General features: G+C 53.5%; 1 protein-coding gene across 9 annotated transcripts in view; it reads left to right on the forward strand.

The window, feature by feature from the left end:
- Positions 1–17,366, forward strand: part of vps13c (vacuolar protein sorting 13 homolog C) — a 44,929-nt gene that overhangs the window by 3,760 nt on the left and 23,803 nt on the right. For 3 of the 9 annotated variants that reach the window (XM_086108061.1, XM_086108062.1, XM_086108067.1), the window contains exons 4-40: positions 40–135; positions 258–290; positions 1,599–1,700; positions 2,392–2,454; positions 3,381–3,458; positions 3,590–3,699; positions 4,187–4,246; positions 4,366–4,425; positions 4,972–5,052; positions 5,149–5,206; positions 5,399–5,526; positions 5,927–6,033; positions 6,326–6,500; positions 6,577–6,639; positions 6,847–6,982; positions 7,052–7,152; positions 7,231–7,373; positions 7,949–8,141; positions 8,213–8,327; positions 8,433–8,569; positions 8,734–8,863; positions 9,347–9,464; positions 9,615–9,747; positions 10,063–10,135; positions 10,216–10,310; positions 10,382–10,535; positions 10,774–10,847; positions 10,951–11,010; positions 12,123–12,270; positions 12,551–12,667; positions 13,081–13,184; positions 14,049–14,216; positions 14,589–14,893; positions 14,967–15,117; positions 15,181–15,292; positions 15,375–15,511; positions 16,011–16,185. In XM_086108061.1, the coding sequence (XP_085964187.1) occupies positions 40–135; positions 258–290; positions 1,599–1,700; positions 2,392–2,454; positions 3,381–3,458; positions 3,590–3,699; positions 4,187–4,246; positions 4,366–4,425; positions 4,972–5,052; positions 5,149–5,206; positions 5,399–5,526; positions 5,927–6,033; positions 6,326–6,500; positions 6,577–6,639; positions 6,847–6,982; positions 7,052–7,152; positions 7,231–7,373; positions 7,949–8,141; positions 8,213–8,327; positions 8,433–8,569; positions 8,734–8,863; positions 9,347–9,464; positions 9,615–9,747; positions 10,063–10,135; positions 10,216–10,310; positions 10,382–10,535; positions 10,774–10,847; positions 10,951–11,010; positions 12,123–12,270; positions 12,551–12,667; positions 13,081–13,184; positions 14,049–14,216; positions 14,589–14,893; positions 14,967–15,117; positions 15,181–15,292; positions 15,375–15,511; positions 16,011–16,185 (4,293 nt within the window). Of the gene's footprint in view, positions 1–39; positions 136–257; positions 291–1,598; positions 1,701–2,391; positions 2,455–3,380; positions 3,459–3,589; positions 3,700–4,186; positions 4,247–4,365; positions 4,426–4,971; positions 5,053–5,148; positions 5,207–5,398; positions 5,527–5,926; positions 6,034–6,325; positions 6,501–6,576; positions 6,640–6,846; positions 6,983–7,051; positions 7,153–7,230; positions 7,374–7,948; positions 8,142–8,212; positions 8,328–8,432; positions 8,570–8,733; positions 8,864–9,346; positions 9,465–9,614; positions 9,748–10,062; positions 10,136–10,215; positions 10,311–10,381; positions 10,536–10,773; positions 10,848–10,950; positions 11,011–12,122; positions 12,271–12,550; positions 12,668–13,080; positions 13,185–14,048; positions 14,217–14,588; positions 14,894–14,966; positions 15,118–15,180; positions 15,293–15,374; positions 15,512–16,010; positions 16,186–17,366 lie in introns of those variants that run through there. The other 6 variants (XM_086108063.1, XM_086108064.1, XM_086108065.1 and 3 more) reach the window with 5 other exon arrangements.

Here is a 17,366-nt window from a genome sequence, read left to right on the forward strand (position 1 = left end):
TTCCATTTACGTATTTGTGCGTGCGTGTGTGTGCGGCAGGCACGCTGACGTTGAAAATCCCCTGGAAGAACTTGTACAACGACGCGGTCGTGGCAACGCTGGATGGCCTCTACCTGCTGGTCGTTCCCGGCGCCAGTAAGCGATGCGAGCCGCACTTGCCGGCGCACCGCCGTCTCTGCGTGTGTGTGTGTGGATGCACGTGCGCTCGCGAGTGAGAAAGCGCATGTCCTCACCTTGCATGTGTGCGTGCGTTCCAGCCGACCGCGCGCTGAAGACGTGCCCGTTGAACGGTAAGCCCGACGTGGGGGCGGCTCCCTTCCTTGCGCAAACTTTCCGAGTTTGGCTGCGTGACCGCCGCAAACGACTCCAAACCTTTTGACCCAAGTCGTCCCGAGATTGATGGAAAACGGAAATATACGTACATCGTGACTGAAGTATTCCGATACTCTTTGGCTACTGTTAGTAAATGATTCACATCGAGTTAGGGCTGGGCAACGTATTTATTGTCTTCAAGTCAAATCTCCGTTATTTTAATTTTTTTCCCCCCATCCCCTCACAGAATTAACTCATTCACTCCCAAAGACGTTTTTAAACGTCTATTCAGACTTGGTCCGGAATTGGCTGCTACCGAATGAGTTCAATGGAAATCCAATTATCAGCCAATGCTGCCTCTTTTTTCTTTTTCTTTTTTGGACAAGCCACTTAAGGGTCCAGCCATTTATTGACTGGACCCAACAGTCAAAGCCAAATAGATCAATGATTTAACAAGGCAACGCAAAAACACCGGCATCCAGATGGACGCCGACAACGCGGTGAAAATACGTCATGATGTCAGCTTTTTTTTTTTCTCTCTCTCTTCTGATTTTAGCAGATTGAAAGTGTTTTTTTTCTGTTTTTAATAGACCGTAAGCCCATAAAACATAACGCAAAGGATGACTCTCCCTGACAAAGTGCAAAAGACCAAAGCGCGTTTGAAGGCCCAGCCCTCCATGTCATGCGAGCAGTCACGTTTCATAACCAAGATGGCGGTTTGCAGCCAATGGCTGAGGGCAATTTCTGGAGCTCGCTTCTTGTCCTTTGTTGTCTTCAGCGATCAACATTTTCCCCTTGTTTGTTTGTTTCCACAGGGTGGGGGTGTGAAACCCGTCGTCTGTTTTTGGCTTCCAAATCTCTCCTTTTTGCCGTTTTTTTTTTTTTTTTTTTTTGTCGTCTGGCCAAAGCGCGGATCTCAAAGTATTGCTTTGGCGCCATCTTGTGACACCTCGTGTGCTGCTGGGCAGTACTGTAGTGGGGGGGGATTTGTGGGGGGGGGGGGGTGTAAAGCCATGACAAGCAAAAATCTACGATGACACGTTTCTGCCAATGAAATTCACTCTTCAACACTGCAACTCGACACTAAGATACCGCAAGATGACGCCAAAGCACTGCTCTTATCGAACAGAAACTCGCCCATTCACTTCCACGTCTTTCCTCGGCACCAGGATGTTGCTCGATCCTGGCTAAGTGCTGTTTTAAAAAAAAAATTTTTTATGAAGCTCCTCAACTCACCGCGAAGTATTTGCGTGTGTGTTCGTGTGTGCGCATGTGTTTGCGGACAGCCATCAAGTACGACGCGGCCAAAGAGGAGCGCGACCGGCAGGAGGCCAAGCAGCGCGAACTGCAGCGTATCGAGGATGCGCTACGAATGGCGGCAAGGCGAGGTGAGTCGCTCTCGGAGACTTGCAAAGGGGGCCGAGCGGCTACTTCTGGAAAGTTTCCGACGCAATGAGCCATGATTTTCATCATCGCTTCATCTGGGGAAAAAATAAAACATGTTTGGCTTTATTCAGGACATGATTTCAAATTGGCAGTGCAGAAAATACATCCGTTCACTTTTGTTCCGTAATATTGTTTCCCAAAGTAATAGCAAATGTTTGCGTTGGGTTACAAATGTCTTATTTTGGAAAACAAGCAACCCCCCTCCAGTTATTATCTCCACGAGTGGAGCCCCACACCGACTTTGTGGCCAGTGACAGTCCGAGATGGGATCGCGCCCTGTGCGTCCTTTCCCTCGGGCGCACGCACGCCACTGCCGTATTTTGTTATTTGATGTGAACCGTCGTGGAAAGCGCTTTGTTTGTCGAAAGATTATTGTTACGCTACGAGAAAACGGCAGCGAGCATTAGCGCCGGCCGCAATGAGTGCCAATATTTCCAAACGCAACTCGGCATGCCGTGCGGCGCGTGCGAAGCGCCCGTTTCTTGAGCATTGGCGTCCAATCGGGCGGGCGAGCGAGCCGTGCCTGTCGGCCGTCGACTTGATGGGTCGTGCTCAGAAGAACGTTCGGCGTTTGATGCGCCGCCGATGTCCTCTTACGATTTGCCGATGTCTTCACGCTGCGTTTGGCGTCAGCGTCGCAAAGTGGCGAGCTGCTCTTCAATCTGGAGAGTGTTGTTGATAAGGAGACGGTCCACGGTAACACGCGCATGCACGCCCTCGCTTGAATGTAGCCTGAGCATGCTAACGACTTGTACGTGTCAAGCTTGTTGTTGGGCAATATTTCCTGTTGGAGCTCGTGTATCTCGGCAGACGGCGCAGCGAGCCCCCCCCTTGATAAACTGCGGACCGCTAATTGGGACTTGCCGGTATACTGCGAACGGCCATCCGCCCGTTTTCTTTGGCTTCTGCCGGACAGCTCGCAGCAGCAGAGGCGGCAAAGCCCGGCCTTCCCTCAGCCACCTCGCCACGTCCGGCTCCTCCGAGCGGCGTTCCCAGGACGGCCAAGAGGTCTTGTCTCTGCCGCGTGCCCCCCCGGTCAGCCCGAAAAGCCTTCTCCGACCTCGACTGGCTCTTTTCACGACCCGAGCCCCTCCCAGATGGCGTGACCGCAGGAACGTAGACAGACGGTAAATGGAGACCATCGGCTCTCGGCTCGGTGCCTTCGCCGCGGCGGACCGACGCGGTTGTCCTCTTCGCCGCAGACGCTGCGCCGATGGGCCACCGCCCATCTCCGCTCGTGAGCAACACCCCAAGATAATCGAACTCCTCCGCGTGACGCGAGATCTCACGGCCGACCCGGAGAGGACGCCGCATCCTTTTCTGGCCGAGGACCGCCATCTCAGATTCGGAGGCGCCCGGGGCTCAAGTGGCACTCTGCTGCAAAGCGCTCCGGCGAGAGTTGACCATTGCAAAAAGCAGCCGCTCGTACAAAGCCTGAAAAAGCGACGGCCCGAAGCTCAGTCTAGCGGGGGGGGGGGTAACCGCACGCGTCTGTCGTCGCGCTTCATCGTACGATTGCTTTGTGTTGATCGTCGTCCTCCCGCTTGCACCTCTCCTCGCACGCTCCATCCGCTCCCGCTTCGTCTGACTAACTGCCGTGTCTCTCTTTAACGCTGCCAAAGTGGCAAAAGGATGTAAAAAACACAAAAAGCACAAAAAAGCTCTGAGGAAGTTGAAACGCGATCACCAGAGGAAGTCAGGTGAGTCGAATAATCTCCAGGGCTTCCCCACCGCCGATCGGTACGACTCGGGCCGCCGACGGCGACTGGTCCTCGTAGTCGGGGTACAGGTTCGGGTTTGGCTCTGAGTCTCCTGTGCCGCTTGCTTTCAGAGAAACCCAAGGAGGAGAAGAAGGACTCTTTCATGGAGAAACTGGCCACGCAGGTCATCAAGAACCTGCAGGTGAAGATTAGCAGCATACACCTGCGCTACGAGGACGACGTAAGTTTGGCTTCGGGCATCCGATCTTGAATACGCGAGCGGCCGCTTTCGCGCCGCCGTTGACGAAGTGAGAGGCAGTCGTGAGGGTAACCGACAACGGTGACCTGTTGAAAGATTGCAGTCGATGCGCTACGGCCCGGATTGGAGCAGTGGGCCGCGCAGAGCCCCTGCCTTTAGCTCATTCACTCCCAAAGACGTTTTTCAACGTCTTTTCAGACGTGGTCTAGAATTGGCTGCTACCGAATGAGTTAAGCAGCCCGCCATTGGTCAAATTGGAGTCGAAGTCGTCTTCGGATAAATTCCACCTAAAGATCTAGTTGACAAGGACCATTTTACGAGCAACGGAGGCGTGCGTACATGTACAGATCCGCATCGGCGTCTTGGTTCACATATTGATCTAGGGCCGCATAGAGTTTCAAAGTCCAGTTGTGTGGGTGCGTGTGCGTGTGCGCCTGTGTGGTCATGTCGACGTTTGTGTGCATTTCAGGTGTCGGACCCGCAGCGCCCCCTGTCCGTGGGACTCACCCTGGCAGAACTCAGCCTGCAGGTAACCCCTCCGCCATCTTACATGCGCGCCGGCGTCAGTTCTGGAGACGCCTCTCCCAAATCAGCCTCCAAAACCTTTGTCCTCGTGCACGACGTCTGAGTTTGGGGATTTCCTACTAGACTACCGATGAGAGCTGGAAGCTGTGCATCCTCAACGAAGCGGCAAAGATCATCCACAAGGTAAAGCGCCGTCGAGTTTGCGAGAGCACTTTGAAACGGCGGCTCACGCCTCGGTCACGTCTCGGCCGGATGACTGTCATCCGCGTGACTTTGGAGTCGGCCGATCCTCCGCAAAGTGTCTCCAGTGGCTCCAAAATGCCGCCGCTCGCCTTTTGACCGGAACTCGTCAGAGGGAGCGCGTCGCTCATTGGCTCATTTGAGAGTTCTTTGGAAGATCCTGTGATTGGCCTGGCCTAACCTGACCTCTCGGAGCCCCTCCGCCCCCGCCACCTTCTCCTGTCTTTGTGATGAATGTACATTATTGTTTGCCGTTGTCTGAATGATTTTTTTACTCCATGTACGACACTTTGTCAACAGCGGTGGTTGTTTTAGAGCGCTCGAGAAATACACTTAGGTTGACAAAGTGCTGGAGAAATGCAGTTGAGTTTGAATGCGAATCCACCCCACCTGCCGACCTGCCGCTGTCAATCAAACATCGGGCCCATTTTGCTGCCTGTAGCATTAGCGTGACGATAGATTGAATAACAACTGCTTTTGATGCGTCAGCTCGGCCGTCTAGAGTGTTTGTGTGCCTACTGGAACGTCAACAGTCAAATCTTCTACCGCGGATCACGGCAAGAGATTGTGGTGAGGTCCTTTTGAAATACGATTAAAAAAAGAATTTAAAAAAAACATAAGCTTGACGTCCTTGTGTACAAGTTTCAGCTGGCTGATGTTTTCCAGAATCAGCTCAAGAGTGGAATCACCAGCAAGGACCAGGAGCTGCCTCACTACCACTACAGTAAGTACATGTGTCCTTTGCACCACTCGAACGCGACCCTTGCATGGACCAGGAGCTCGATTTTTCTCTCTATGCTCGATATTTTTTTTGTTTGTTCCCCACCCCCCAGCCCCCAGCCTTTTGCTGAACCTTCTTAGCCAGTCGATCTGCATTCGCATTCAGAGTGTTCTGTCTCGCCAACCCCCACCCCAGTTTTCAAGCCCATCTTCGCTTCGGCCAAGATCCGCATCAACCCCAATGCCGAGCAGGAGCTGGACTCTCCAAAAGCCCAACTGCACCTGGAGGTCCAAAACATCGACATCCAGATCACCAAACCTCAGGTGCCATCAAAAAAATCTTCAGCAGATCGGACCATCAAGATGCGTAGTGCGCCCGAGCTCCTCGTGTTACCCGAGTTGAAGATTTGTCATCTTCATGCGTGACTTGGAAGAACGTCCGCTTCTGCTCGTTTTTCGATCGCGGGCCACCCGATTACGGAGCCCATGCGCGGGCAACCTAAATCTGCCATTGGGTGTTATGGACGCCCACGAGAATTGCCGATATCGCCCGTGTCACTATGACGGCGGTGCCGGAGACGGTCGCGATGACGGCCATCGCCGTGACGACAGTTGCTATGACGAGCGCCACGGAGACGGTCGATGTGATGTGCTGTGGCGATGCCGTCGTTCCGGCGATTGTCGCGCGGTGGCCAACTTTGTTTGTCTGCGGCGGTTGTTGAAGTATGTGACCATGGTGGAAATGCTGGAGTCCGTCGACCGCATGGTGAAGAACGCCCCCTACAGGAAGTTCCGGCCTGACGTCCCGGTCCGCGCCAACGCCGCCTTCTGGTCAGTTGTTCTTCACGTGTTAGCCACAATCAAAGACATGCAATTTCTATCAAATGGCTTTCATTCCAAATCTTTGAAATATATGAATTGGAATCCCCTGGCCTCAAGTAGGTCCTTGTTCATGTGTCGGGCTAGAAACACAACACATTCAACAATACCGAAACATCGTGCCTGTAGAGCTTCAAATTAGTTGTTTTTTTTGGGGGGGGGGGGGTTTCCCCCCCATCCCGGTCCTACTAAAGACACACTCAGGATTTTTGTGTGCGTGCGTGGGTGTTTGCCTGTGCACTAGGTGGCGCTACGCCTTCAGCAGCATCCTGGAGGTTGACATTCGCCGGTCAAGCCACATGTGGTCCTGGTCCAACATAAGACGGCACCGCCAGCAGGTCAAGACCTACAAGACGGCCTACAAAAGCAAAGTCCTGAGCCAGAACAAGCTGAGCCCCGATGCCGAGTGCCAGCTTCAGGTCCAAACGCTCCAAGCAAACAAATCCTCTGTTGAGGCTTTTGCAACTCACCCGGACTACTTTGTGCTCATACCAGGACCTGGAGAAAATTCTGGATGTGTTCAATATCACCTTGGCTCGACAGCAGGCCCACATGGAGGTACGCTACAAATTCAAGCTAGAGAATAACAATAAATATGTGGAGATCCCCCCCCTCCCCCCCAAGTCCAACAACCCCCCGGAAAGAAAAAAAGGACCTGAAAAAAACTGTGGTTGTGCATAGCAGTCTTGCCAGTGTTGGGGGGGAGCAAGCATAACGGGAGCAAGCCAGCTGTCAACAGCACAATGCCGCCCGGTCTTCCCGCAGGTGGTGCGCTCGGGGCAGAAGGTGGCCGCCAAGAAGGCTTCGGGGGCCCACAAGCAGGGCGGATTCTTTAGCGGCTTCTTCGCCCGCAAGCCCAAGAAAGAGGAGCACGAGTCGGAGGAGAGCAAGGAGACCGAAGGTCGGTAGGGGGGCGCCGGGACGGCAACGCCCTCGGGGACGTGCGCCGACCCATCTTTGTCCTCCTCAGGCTCGGCTTTGGACGGCATCATGACCGCCGAGGAGAAGGAGAAGCTCTACGCCGCCATCGGCTACAGCGGAAGCTCGCATAACCTCGCCTTGCCCAAACAGGTGCGCCAGGAAGGTTGACTTAGTGATCAATCAAACGATTGCGGCCGAGATTTTGACACGTGCGATGACGTTGCGCAGTACGTCGCCGTGGAGCTTACCTTCCAGCTGCTCCGGACCTCGGTGACGGTCAGGGAGCAAGCCCGCGTCCCGCAGATCCTCCAAGTGCAGATGATCCACCTCAGCAGCAAAATCTCGCAGCGACCGGGAGCCCAGGCCCTCAGGTGGGTGGACCCAGATGCCGTTCCGAGCGCGGCGGCGGAACTTTCATGCAGGGCAGCAGAGATGGACCAAGATTTACAGTCGAGATGCTGAAATTCCGAGTCCAAAGATCTCCAAAGCATTCAGAAATAATTTGTGATGAATTGACCAGCTGTTGCTTAATCATTGCACCTGGTCACCTGTGTGTATTTATTTATTTTTCTTTTTGTCATATTTTGACTTCATTTTTGTCGAACTATGTTCGCCTCGTGAAACAAAGTCAAGTCCACACTTTATTGGCAAATGTGCAACATATAGCACAGATGAAATGTCTTTCCTCTCAACCGCAGCAGAGAGCGGAGCCGCTGCGGGTAGGAAAATCAACATCGATTTTATTATTATTATTATTTTTTTTTAGTGCTCATAATATTCCACCTTGATGGTTTTGGATAGAGAGGTTCAAAGAGCGTACGAGTAGATGGGCATGAGAGATGGTGAATGAATGCTGCGGAGGCATCGCGGCAAGCCTACAAGGGAGTTGATAAGCGCACGCTACTCGTAGCGCTCGTGAATTTGTGGCGCGTTGACGTTTGGGCAGGGTGGAGGCGGCCCTGCGGCAGTGGAGCGTGACGGGCTTGGACAGCGGCGGCGGCGCGCCCTCCCTCATTTCGTCGGCGGGCGACTCGGCGGCGGCGCTGCTCCGCGCCGCCTTCGAGCTCAACCCCGACGACAGCCCGGCCGATCACCTCGTCCGCGTCCACTCGCAGCCCGTGCAGATCATCTACGACGCCGTAAGCCGGCGCGCCAACCCGCTCTCGCGCCGACGCCCTCTCAAGCGTTCTCGAATGTGCGTGTGTTCTAGATGACGGTGAACAGCTTGGCTGACTTCTTCAAGATGGGCAAAGGCGTGGAGCTGGAAGTGCTCACATCAGCGACGCTTTCCAAACTGGAGGAGATCAAAGAAAAGACGGCAATAGGTGGCCGGCCGGAAAGCCTCTTGGGCTCCATCGGGGGGGGCATTTCCATTTGGGGGGCGGCCGGCCTCCCGTTTCTGGCCACTTGACCTTGTGGCATCTTTGCAGGTTTGTCTCACATCATCGAGACGCGCAAGGTTCTGGACTTGAAAATCGACCTGCGACCCTCCTACCTTCTGTTGCCCAAAGACGGTTTCTACTCGGACACCTCCGAACTCATCGTCGTCGACTTTGGAAACCTGCAGGTCAGCGCCTCTCGTGACACACAAGAACGCGCACACACACACACACACACACACACACACGGACAGGTTTACTCGGCATTTTGGGACACGATGGGGGGGTTGGAAGATGCATGGAAAAGTGGATTGTGTATGTTAAATAGAGCGCGTGTGCACGTGTGCCACAGTTCAACAGTGTTGATGAGAACGCGCGCTCGTCCTCGTCGTCCTTCTCATCGCTGGAGGAGATCATGGAGCGAGCGTACGAGCGATACAGCGTGGAGCTGAGACGAGTCCAAGTCCTGTACAGCAAGTCGGGTACGGGTACAAAGAAGAGTGAGCGGGAGGAGAATCAAACCTCCCCATCCAAAGTCGGGCACTTCATATTTTTGCACATCTCGACCAATACCGAGGTCGAATATTTGATTGTTGAGCAGCACTTTGGCCGTTCGTATTTATTTTCACTTGACAACAAAGCGGAAATCGGCAAAAAGTTTTGGCCATGTGCGAAAGTTATTTTCTTGATCTTGTGTCTCGGGCAAAAAAAATCCATCAGCAAAAAAGTGGCCCATTTGAAAGAGCTAATATCCACTGATTCAATTGTGGTCAATTGAAGTCCTCGCTCGTTATTGCTTATGGAAGTCATAGGCGGGTGTTTGTAGTCGTGGTGGCACTTGTAATCATAGTCAAAGTACAGTATTTCGAATTGATCCTAGTTTTAGGAGCAGCGGCCTTACAGGTGATGGTGTCAGTAACGGGAACTGTTGAAAAAGGCCGCGTGCGTTTTGTTTGGGCGTCCAGGTGACGAGTGGAAGTCGTCCCGCTTGCAAAATTCTTCTGGCCAGCACATCTTGCGGCCCCTCGACCTGACGCTTCACGTATCCAAGTGCATGGTGGACAAGGACGTCCGGATGCCCAGGTACACGCCGGCCTTCCCGGACGCCCGCCTCAAATGAACTGCAATGACAAACGCGTGCCAGTAGATGGCGACGTTGTGGCCCATCTGTACCGTTTTGCATTGCGAGTGGACCCCGTCAGGCGGTTTGGCGAAATAATCATTGCGCCGCAGGTTGAAGCTTTCGGGGGAGCTGCCTCTTGTGCACGTCAAGATGTCGGACGAGAAGATCCGGAAGGTTGCGGAGCTGCTCCGCAGCATCCCGCTGCCCCGCCCGCCCTCCGCGTCAGCCACGCCCGCCGACAAGGTACAAGCTTTGGACATGATCTTTTCTGGCAATCCAAAAATGGTTCATTCTAATTTCAATCATTGCAAGCAATACATTTTAGTGCTGAGGAGTCATTATTAAAGAATAATCAATAATCAAATGAATCGCAAACTATTTGTTTAGATATGGACGAATCATCTCGCGCTCTCAACTGCTCAATACCAGTCACAACCGGCAAAAACATCAAGTCCAGTCCGATTTCGCATCGCCCCTGCAACCGGTTGAGAATTGCCAAAAATAATAACGGGCCAACTGAACAATGAAGACACCTTGACTCCATTTGCCCCGCTGCAGGTGCCGACTTTGGCAGAGTCGCGACCGCCGGCCCTCTCCCTCCATCCCGCACTCCTGAGTGTGGCCGAGACGGGTAAGATGACGGTCCCGGTCCCTCCCGGTCGCTCCCGGTCCCGGCCCCAAACTGATGCCGGATCTTGTTTCGCGTCTCAGATTCGGACGGCAGCGAGATGTCGCCGGAGGATGAACGACAGCGCTGGGCTCCGGAGGAGCTGACCGACCTCGAGTTCAAGTTCGAAGTCAAAGAGGTGCGCGGCGCTCGGGAGCGTTGCGGCGGGTGGAACGCGGCGTGAAGAACGCGTGTGGGTGTGGCCGTCAGGTGCTGCTGGAGCTGACGCGGCAAGTCGAGCGGGAGAAGACGGTGCTGGCGCTGCGCGTTTGGCAGCTGGGGGCCCAGGGCAAGATGAGGACCTTCGACACCAGCGTCACGACCTACCTAAGGAGAATCGCGCTGGACTACTGCGACGTGCCCGGTCAGTGGAGAAAGTCTACACGGATCCCTGCTCGATCCCCCCCGCCCCCATCCATCCATACTGCCGCTCGGTGGCACGCTAGAAGCAGCACGGATTAAGGCAGTTACAAGTGTGGTCACGGAGCTTAAGGCTGACGCGTAGTGCCAAAAGCCATAGTGTGCCGAGTTGCTGCTGCTTAACGCGCGCGAGCAGCAACGCGTACAAACGCTGGGCTGTTTTCCACACGTGGACCTTTCAGACGGCGGCCCTCTTCACCTGATCGGCTGCTCAGAGCAGCACCACGCCGACCTCCTCAAGGTGGACTTCATCAGGGTGAGTTGGCCCGCCTGCACCTGTCACTTGAGCTGAGCAGCCCAAGGTGTCGCCGGGTGCCTTTTCTAGCCCCCCCCCCCTTTTTTTTTTTTTTGTCCCGCAGGCGGATCCGAGCGGGCCCGGCTTCCCGACGCTCTTCGGCAACACAGAGCAATCGCTCAAGGTTAGCTACTTCTGCTCATAGTAGAACTACTGCCACTACTACTGGTAGTATGAGAAGTTATACCGCCACTCCGATTTTAGCAGCCTCAACTCCTCGTGCTTCGGCCTCAACTCCTGCCACTAGTAGTAGCAGTAGCTGCAGTAGTATTACTGCTGCCACTGCTACTTTTATTACTGAAACTATCAATAAGTTGTCTTACTCGTCACATTTTGTCCCATGAGTGTAAGATACCCAACCCACGACCCGAGGGCCAGTGTGGCCCGCCATCACAACTTTTGTGGCCTGCGGCATGTATGAAAAATAACATTAGGCATGGCCCGCAAGGCTCATTTAAAAAAAAGTAGAGAGAGAAAGAGCGTGGAGGTGGGCGGTGTGAGAAAGGAGGGTGTCGAGGGGGGGGGGGGGAGTAGGTGCCACTCCTGCTAATAAATTGATTCACATTCTGAACAGTTTTTCCAGATCTGCAAAGTTACAAATGAACCACTGTATTTCCGACGAAAATAATAACATTGTCTGGCTTCAAAACGCTGATGAATAAAGGTCATTTCATTTTACGAGCATATTCTGCTGCTCAAGGCCCAATTCATGAACGTCTCACCTTAATCATTCTCGTGCAACTGTTTTAAAAAATGGTCAGCTTACACCAGTTCTGAATGTGGAGATGGAATTCAGCATTCCACCCCCCCTCACTTTTTCGACGCAGGGGTGGATCTCTAGTGAAATACATGGCTGTTGGCCACCCGAAAATCTTGAAAGCAGTTTTTGCCTTATCACCTTGAACAAAGAAAGCTGGTATGTAAGCGTTTCCCAAAGCAACTTGAAAATGTAAACACGATGTCACCGCTTGCTGAACCCATTTCTGTGCGTTTCGTAAGTTAAAGTTGAAACATTTGGAGGTGGCCCTTGCATCCATGCGTTTGTGTGAAATATGTAATTTGACATTTGTACCCAGTCGTAGGACAGCTGTAGATGTGAGCTGTAATTGCAAACTCGTCGGGCAAAAATTGGCTCTACTGTCGTGGGGGGGCGGAGGTTCCTGTGTAGCGAGACACGGGTCCTTGTACTACCGCTCTGTTCAATTGAGCGCAAGATATGACTGTGCTGTGTCCCAGGTGGAGTTTTCCTCCCTGGACTTTCTTCTGGACGCCAAAGCCTTGCTGTCCACCATGGACTTCCTGTCCAGCGCCGTCGCATCGCAGCTTCCTTCGGAACGCAGCGCAGACGCCAGGAAGCCGGTGGACAAAGACCGAGGCAGGACAGGTGAGGCCCCGCTTCAAATGTGCCCCATTAAGGCGGGCCTTTTCCTGCCTCAAATTGCTCGGGGTTATATAAAAAGAACAAACCGTTCTGCCTGTAATTCATTTCTGCATTTTTTTTCGTGAGCTTTAAAGGACCAAGACAAAGAAAGTTGTTTTCCATTTCATTGTACCAAACCTGCTTAAAAAAAAAAAATTAAAAAAAATCTTTCGCTCTGGTCCTTATTATGATTTATTTCCTGCCCCCCCCCCACGCCCCTCACTTTTTTTTCCCTTGCCCTCAGCGTCGAAAGGCGTCAAAGACGCGGAAGTCTTCAGCTTGAAGTTGTTGGCCGTGCTGGGATGTTTCCACGTGGAGCTTTGCGACGACCGCCGCAGCATCGCCGACATTCGAGTGCAAGGTGAGCAAAGACTCGACTCGACGGAAAGCTTTCCTTCTATTCCGGAGCCTTGACCAAGAGGCTCCGAGTGCGCGGTGCGCGCCTCCCTCTTCAGATACGACCGTTTGAAATGAACCCGATCGTGTGCGAGACTTGCCGTCCATTTGAAATGCGAGCTCCGCCGTCTGACGCGCCGCGACCAAGCGCACTCAGACGGGCCGAGAGGCGTCAAGACTACTCGGAATGGACTCCGTGAGGCGAGGTTTGCCTGCCACGGGTCCGTCCGGCCCCAAACGGGGCTACGTCGGCTTAGCCCGTCGTCGGCGCAAGATGGCGCGTACATGAGGGGTTTTCTACGTTTGGCGCTTTCATTTGTCTGGCTGTCCCGCGCGCTGCCATTTTTTTACGTTTGGCCGGCTGCGGCCGCCCCGCAGGCATGGACGCGTCGGTGTTGGTGCGGGCCAAGCAGACGGAGGTGTTCGCCCGCCTCCGAGACATCGTGGTGACCGACGTCAACCCCAAGTGCGTTCACAAAAAGGTCGGAAGAGAAGTTCCTTTTTGATTTCAGTTTACATTCATTTCACTCCGAAAACAAACAAACAAAAAAAAAGCGCCCGTTTTCATGCTGGAATTGATTTGGTGAAATATGAGATGCATTTCCAATCATATTCAAATGTGAACAGGGATTATTTTATCAAAGAATGTTTTGGCCTTTGGTCATCATTCTTTGATTGTTCAAATGACTTTGTTTTGCTTGCTCTCTCATTAAAAGAATGCACTCGTTGTAAGGACGAGTGAAATATACCTGGCTCTATACGCAGTCCTTTCATGGATTGTATTTGATAATTGGCGCGTTAAATGTCAGAAAATGAAATGTTAACACCATCCACAATGAGACATAACATTTTCTTTAATTGTGAAGATTTAAAATAATAATAAAAAAAAAAAACTATTCGTACAATGAAAAGCATTTCATCGATAGACTACAATTCCAAAGTGGACTCAATGAAATTATTTCACGACAAAACAGATTTTAGTCAATAATCATAACAGTTGGGAGTAAAATAAACAACGGCGGATGTAGTGTACATTTAAAAATTGGATTAGGATTCAATGACCACTGACCAGATTCCAAAAATGAGGATGAATATAATCATGAGAATACAGTAGAAACTTTTGAACGCCAATGCGACGCTTGAGGACAAGAAGTTGCAAATGTCAATGCAAATGATTGCCCATGAACATTGAACCATTTGTAACGATCCAATCATATGTGATGGCATTAATACTCGCTGACACATATTCAAAAGTGAGGAGAATTATTCTTAGTTTCAAAAGAAATCTTTTCCTTCACTGTCTGAGGCAGTTTCAATACTTTGTTTGTTTGGTTTTTTTTGTCTAGGCGGTGTCCATCGTGGGCGAGGAGGTGTTCAGCTTCAAGCTGCGTTTGTTTCCGGGGGCCACCGAGGGGGACGGCTACAAGGACACGTCCAAGGCGGACGCCGAGGTCACCCTGCGCCTGGGCTGCATCAGGATCGTCTACCTGCACCGATTCCTCATGTCGCTGCTGGTCAGTGTGCGGCCAGAGATATGCTCGCTGCCGATCGCTTTTGCTGCGGTTGCACAATGGGCCCCGAGTGACCTTCGGGGGGAGGGGGGAGGTTTTTACGGCAGGAAGCCTTTCGGGGCAGGGTAGGTCGGTCGTGATGGCCGGAAAATGGATAAGATGGGTAGGAAGGTTGGGCGTGCCTCCAATTGGCTTTCCCGCTCACCCAGAGGGAGGTCGCTCCGTAGGTCCAAAGGACGGTAAGGTGCGTCGTGTCAAAGTTAGCGGGATGGTTCATCTCGTCGGGCGCCGCCGCTCCGCGTCTTCTCCGCTGCCGTTCATCCCCGGACCTCGCTCTCCTCCGCCCTTCGCGTCTTTGTTCCCCCCCCCCCCCAGATGTTTGCGGACAACTTCCATACGGCCAAAGAAGCGGTGAGCGCGGCCACGGCTCAGGCGGCGGAGAAGGCGGCGTCCGGCGTGCGTCATTTGGCCCACAAAAGCTTCCGCCTGCTCATGGACGTCAGGCTGAAGGCGCCGCTCATCGTGGTGCCGCAGTCGTCCGGCTCCCGCAACGCCGTCCTGGTGGACCTCGGCCTCATCACCGTGTCCAACAGCTTCGGCCTCACGTCCGCCCAGGGGTTCTCCCTACCCGCCGTGGTGGACAAGATGGACATTAGGCTCACGCAGCTCAAGCTCTCCAGGTAAGCCGCTGGCGTCTCGCACTCTCCGCCGGAACGGAAACGGGAACCTCTCCGACTCTTCCGCCCTCCGCAGAGCAACCCTGAGGGCGGACTCCTCTTCCACCCCGGACATTGAGATCCTGGAGCCTATCAACGTTGAACTCGCGGTCACCAGAAACACGGCTTCGTCCTGGTTCGCCAAGATCCCCGGCGTGCACGTGCAAGGGGTCCTACGCTCTCTGAAGGTAACGGTCGGCCGGCGCGGCCTCGACGCCCCCCGCCGCGCTAACGCCGAGCGTGTCCGCCAGGTGAGCGTGGGGGAGGAGGACCTGGGTGTGCTGAGCAAAGTTCTGCTAGAGAATATCGGCGAGGGAAGCCGAGAGCACCGCGACGCGGCGGAGGCGCGCGACGGGGCTCCAGGTGACTCGCGAGTCGTCACGGGACTCCAAAACGAAAACATCGTCGGGACTTTTCGTGACCGGACCGCTCCCTTGGTCCGCAGAGAAGCTCGAGCTCGGAGAGCGGCAGGTGGCGCCGGCGCCGTCCGGGCGCACTGGCGGCGGCGCGGTCGAGGCCGTCGCTAACGGGGAGCCCCAGGACAACCCTGTCAATGTCCTACTCAACTTTGAAATCACAGAGGTAAAAGAGCAGCCTCGAGACGCTCTCTTGTTTCGCTCTGCTTTTTTTTTTTTTTGGTCTTCAACCCGCTAAGGCAAACGAGCTCAGTTTTTCCATTGACATCGCCGACTTAGAGGCCATTCAGGGTTCAGCGTCTTGCACAAGGACACCTTGACGGCAGCTGGATTCTAAATGTCAAAGCGTTGACAAACAAATGAATGCGGGCCATTCAAAAGCAAAGTCAAGAACTCAAAAGTAGCTTACTCACACTACTGAAAGAACAGAGAGCGCAAGAAGCGGATTTCGGAAGCATGCACTCGAGAAACCGCTCGAAGACCTTAACTCATTCACTCCCAAAGACGTTTTTAAACGTCTTTTCAGACTTGGTCCAGAATTGTCTGGTACTGAATGAGTTAATGGTAGATCAGGGAGCGAGAGCCTCATTTTTCATCTGCATTTCAAAGCGTTTGGGCTGGGGGCAGCAGACGAATGCGAGTTGACGACGCGGTTGCTCTCGAAGGTTCTGCTGAGCCTGAAGAAGCCGAAGCAGGAGCCGGACAGCCGGCCGGAGACGGAACGTCCTTTCCTGGTGTTCCACCTAGGTCACCTGGGCATGCACACCAAAGTGAGAAAGTACGACACCTGTGCCACCACGTACATCAGCGAGATGACGCTCACCTGTCTGGAGTTCAAAGGTAATCGTCCCCGCCTTCCAACAGCAATCCCTAACCCTGAGCCCCCCGTCTCCCCGAGCCGTCCGACCGCGCGGCGATCGTCCCCCGTCGGGGCCTTCTTTCCCGCCGAGCTACCCAAACGAGCTAACTGCCCCGCCATCCGATCCGATCCGATCCGATCCTGGGCAGTCGGCCCCCGTCAGGGACTTGCCCCCCCTCCCGGGTCCCACACCCGGCACGAATCCCGTTGGTGTCTTGCAAGGTTCCCCGCCAACATTTCCTTCCCACACCTCCCGCAAGCCACCCTTCTCCCTCCGCGACCCCCCTCCACGCGCCACGCCCGCTCCCTCCCTTCTCCCTCCTCCCTTCTCCCCCTCATTCTCTCCGTCCACTCTTTCACAGCCTCTCACGTGTCTGGCATAGTTTGCTTTCGTCACCCACCTTTCACACCCTCCGCACTGTCTCCTTTCTCCCTTCTCCTCATACGCCCCTCCCGTGCAACTCCTTTCGTGACTTATTTTATTCCCTTTCGACCCAAACCTCCTCCCACACTTCCCACACTCAAACTCCACCTGTTCCTCGTTCCTGCGGTGTATGCGTTTTTCGTGCATGGTTAGACCAGCTCTACTCCTGCATACTTTTCCGCACCCCTCATACCTACATACCGACCCGTCATTCACTCTCCTAACATTCCTTTCCAGTCTCTCCTCGTTCCTACCCACCTCATATCTGTGACCCTTCTGATTTTCCCATTTATACAGGTGATCCATTCGCTCGCTCACTCTCCGCTTCCATCCTTCCCTGTCACTCGTCAATCTTTCCACCTCCGTCCAGTCCATTCCTGCATTCCTCATCACTCTCTTCCAGTACAACACCGTCTTCCTTTTGCGCCCCATCTTCTTCCCTCTTCCTTCCAGTTCCTCCCACCATCCCAATACCATAGCTTTTGTTAGTCTTTCATTTCCCATACGCATCACATGTCCGATTCTCTGCAACACTCGCCTCTCGATTTTCCATTCAACGGATTTTACTCCCAGCATTTTCCTCACGTCATACATATTCACTCCCCTTTCTTGCATTTGCCTCAGTGGTTCCCCATTCCTATCACTCCACACATACCTATAGCACCTATCCATCCACTTCTGTAGTTTTCCCACATCCTTCTTCAACCACGTTCTTACCTGACAGTCATACAACAAGCT

This window comes from Hippocampus guttulatus, chromosome 3 (assembly GCF_054856545.1).
Source record: "Hippocampus guttulatus isolate MCC_2025c chromosome 3, RoL_Hgut_1.0, whole genome shotgun sequence".
NCBI classification, from domain to species: domain Eukaryota; kingdom Metazoa; phylum Chordata; class Actinopteri; order Syngnathiformes; family Syngnathidae; genus Hippocampus; species Hippocampus guttulatus.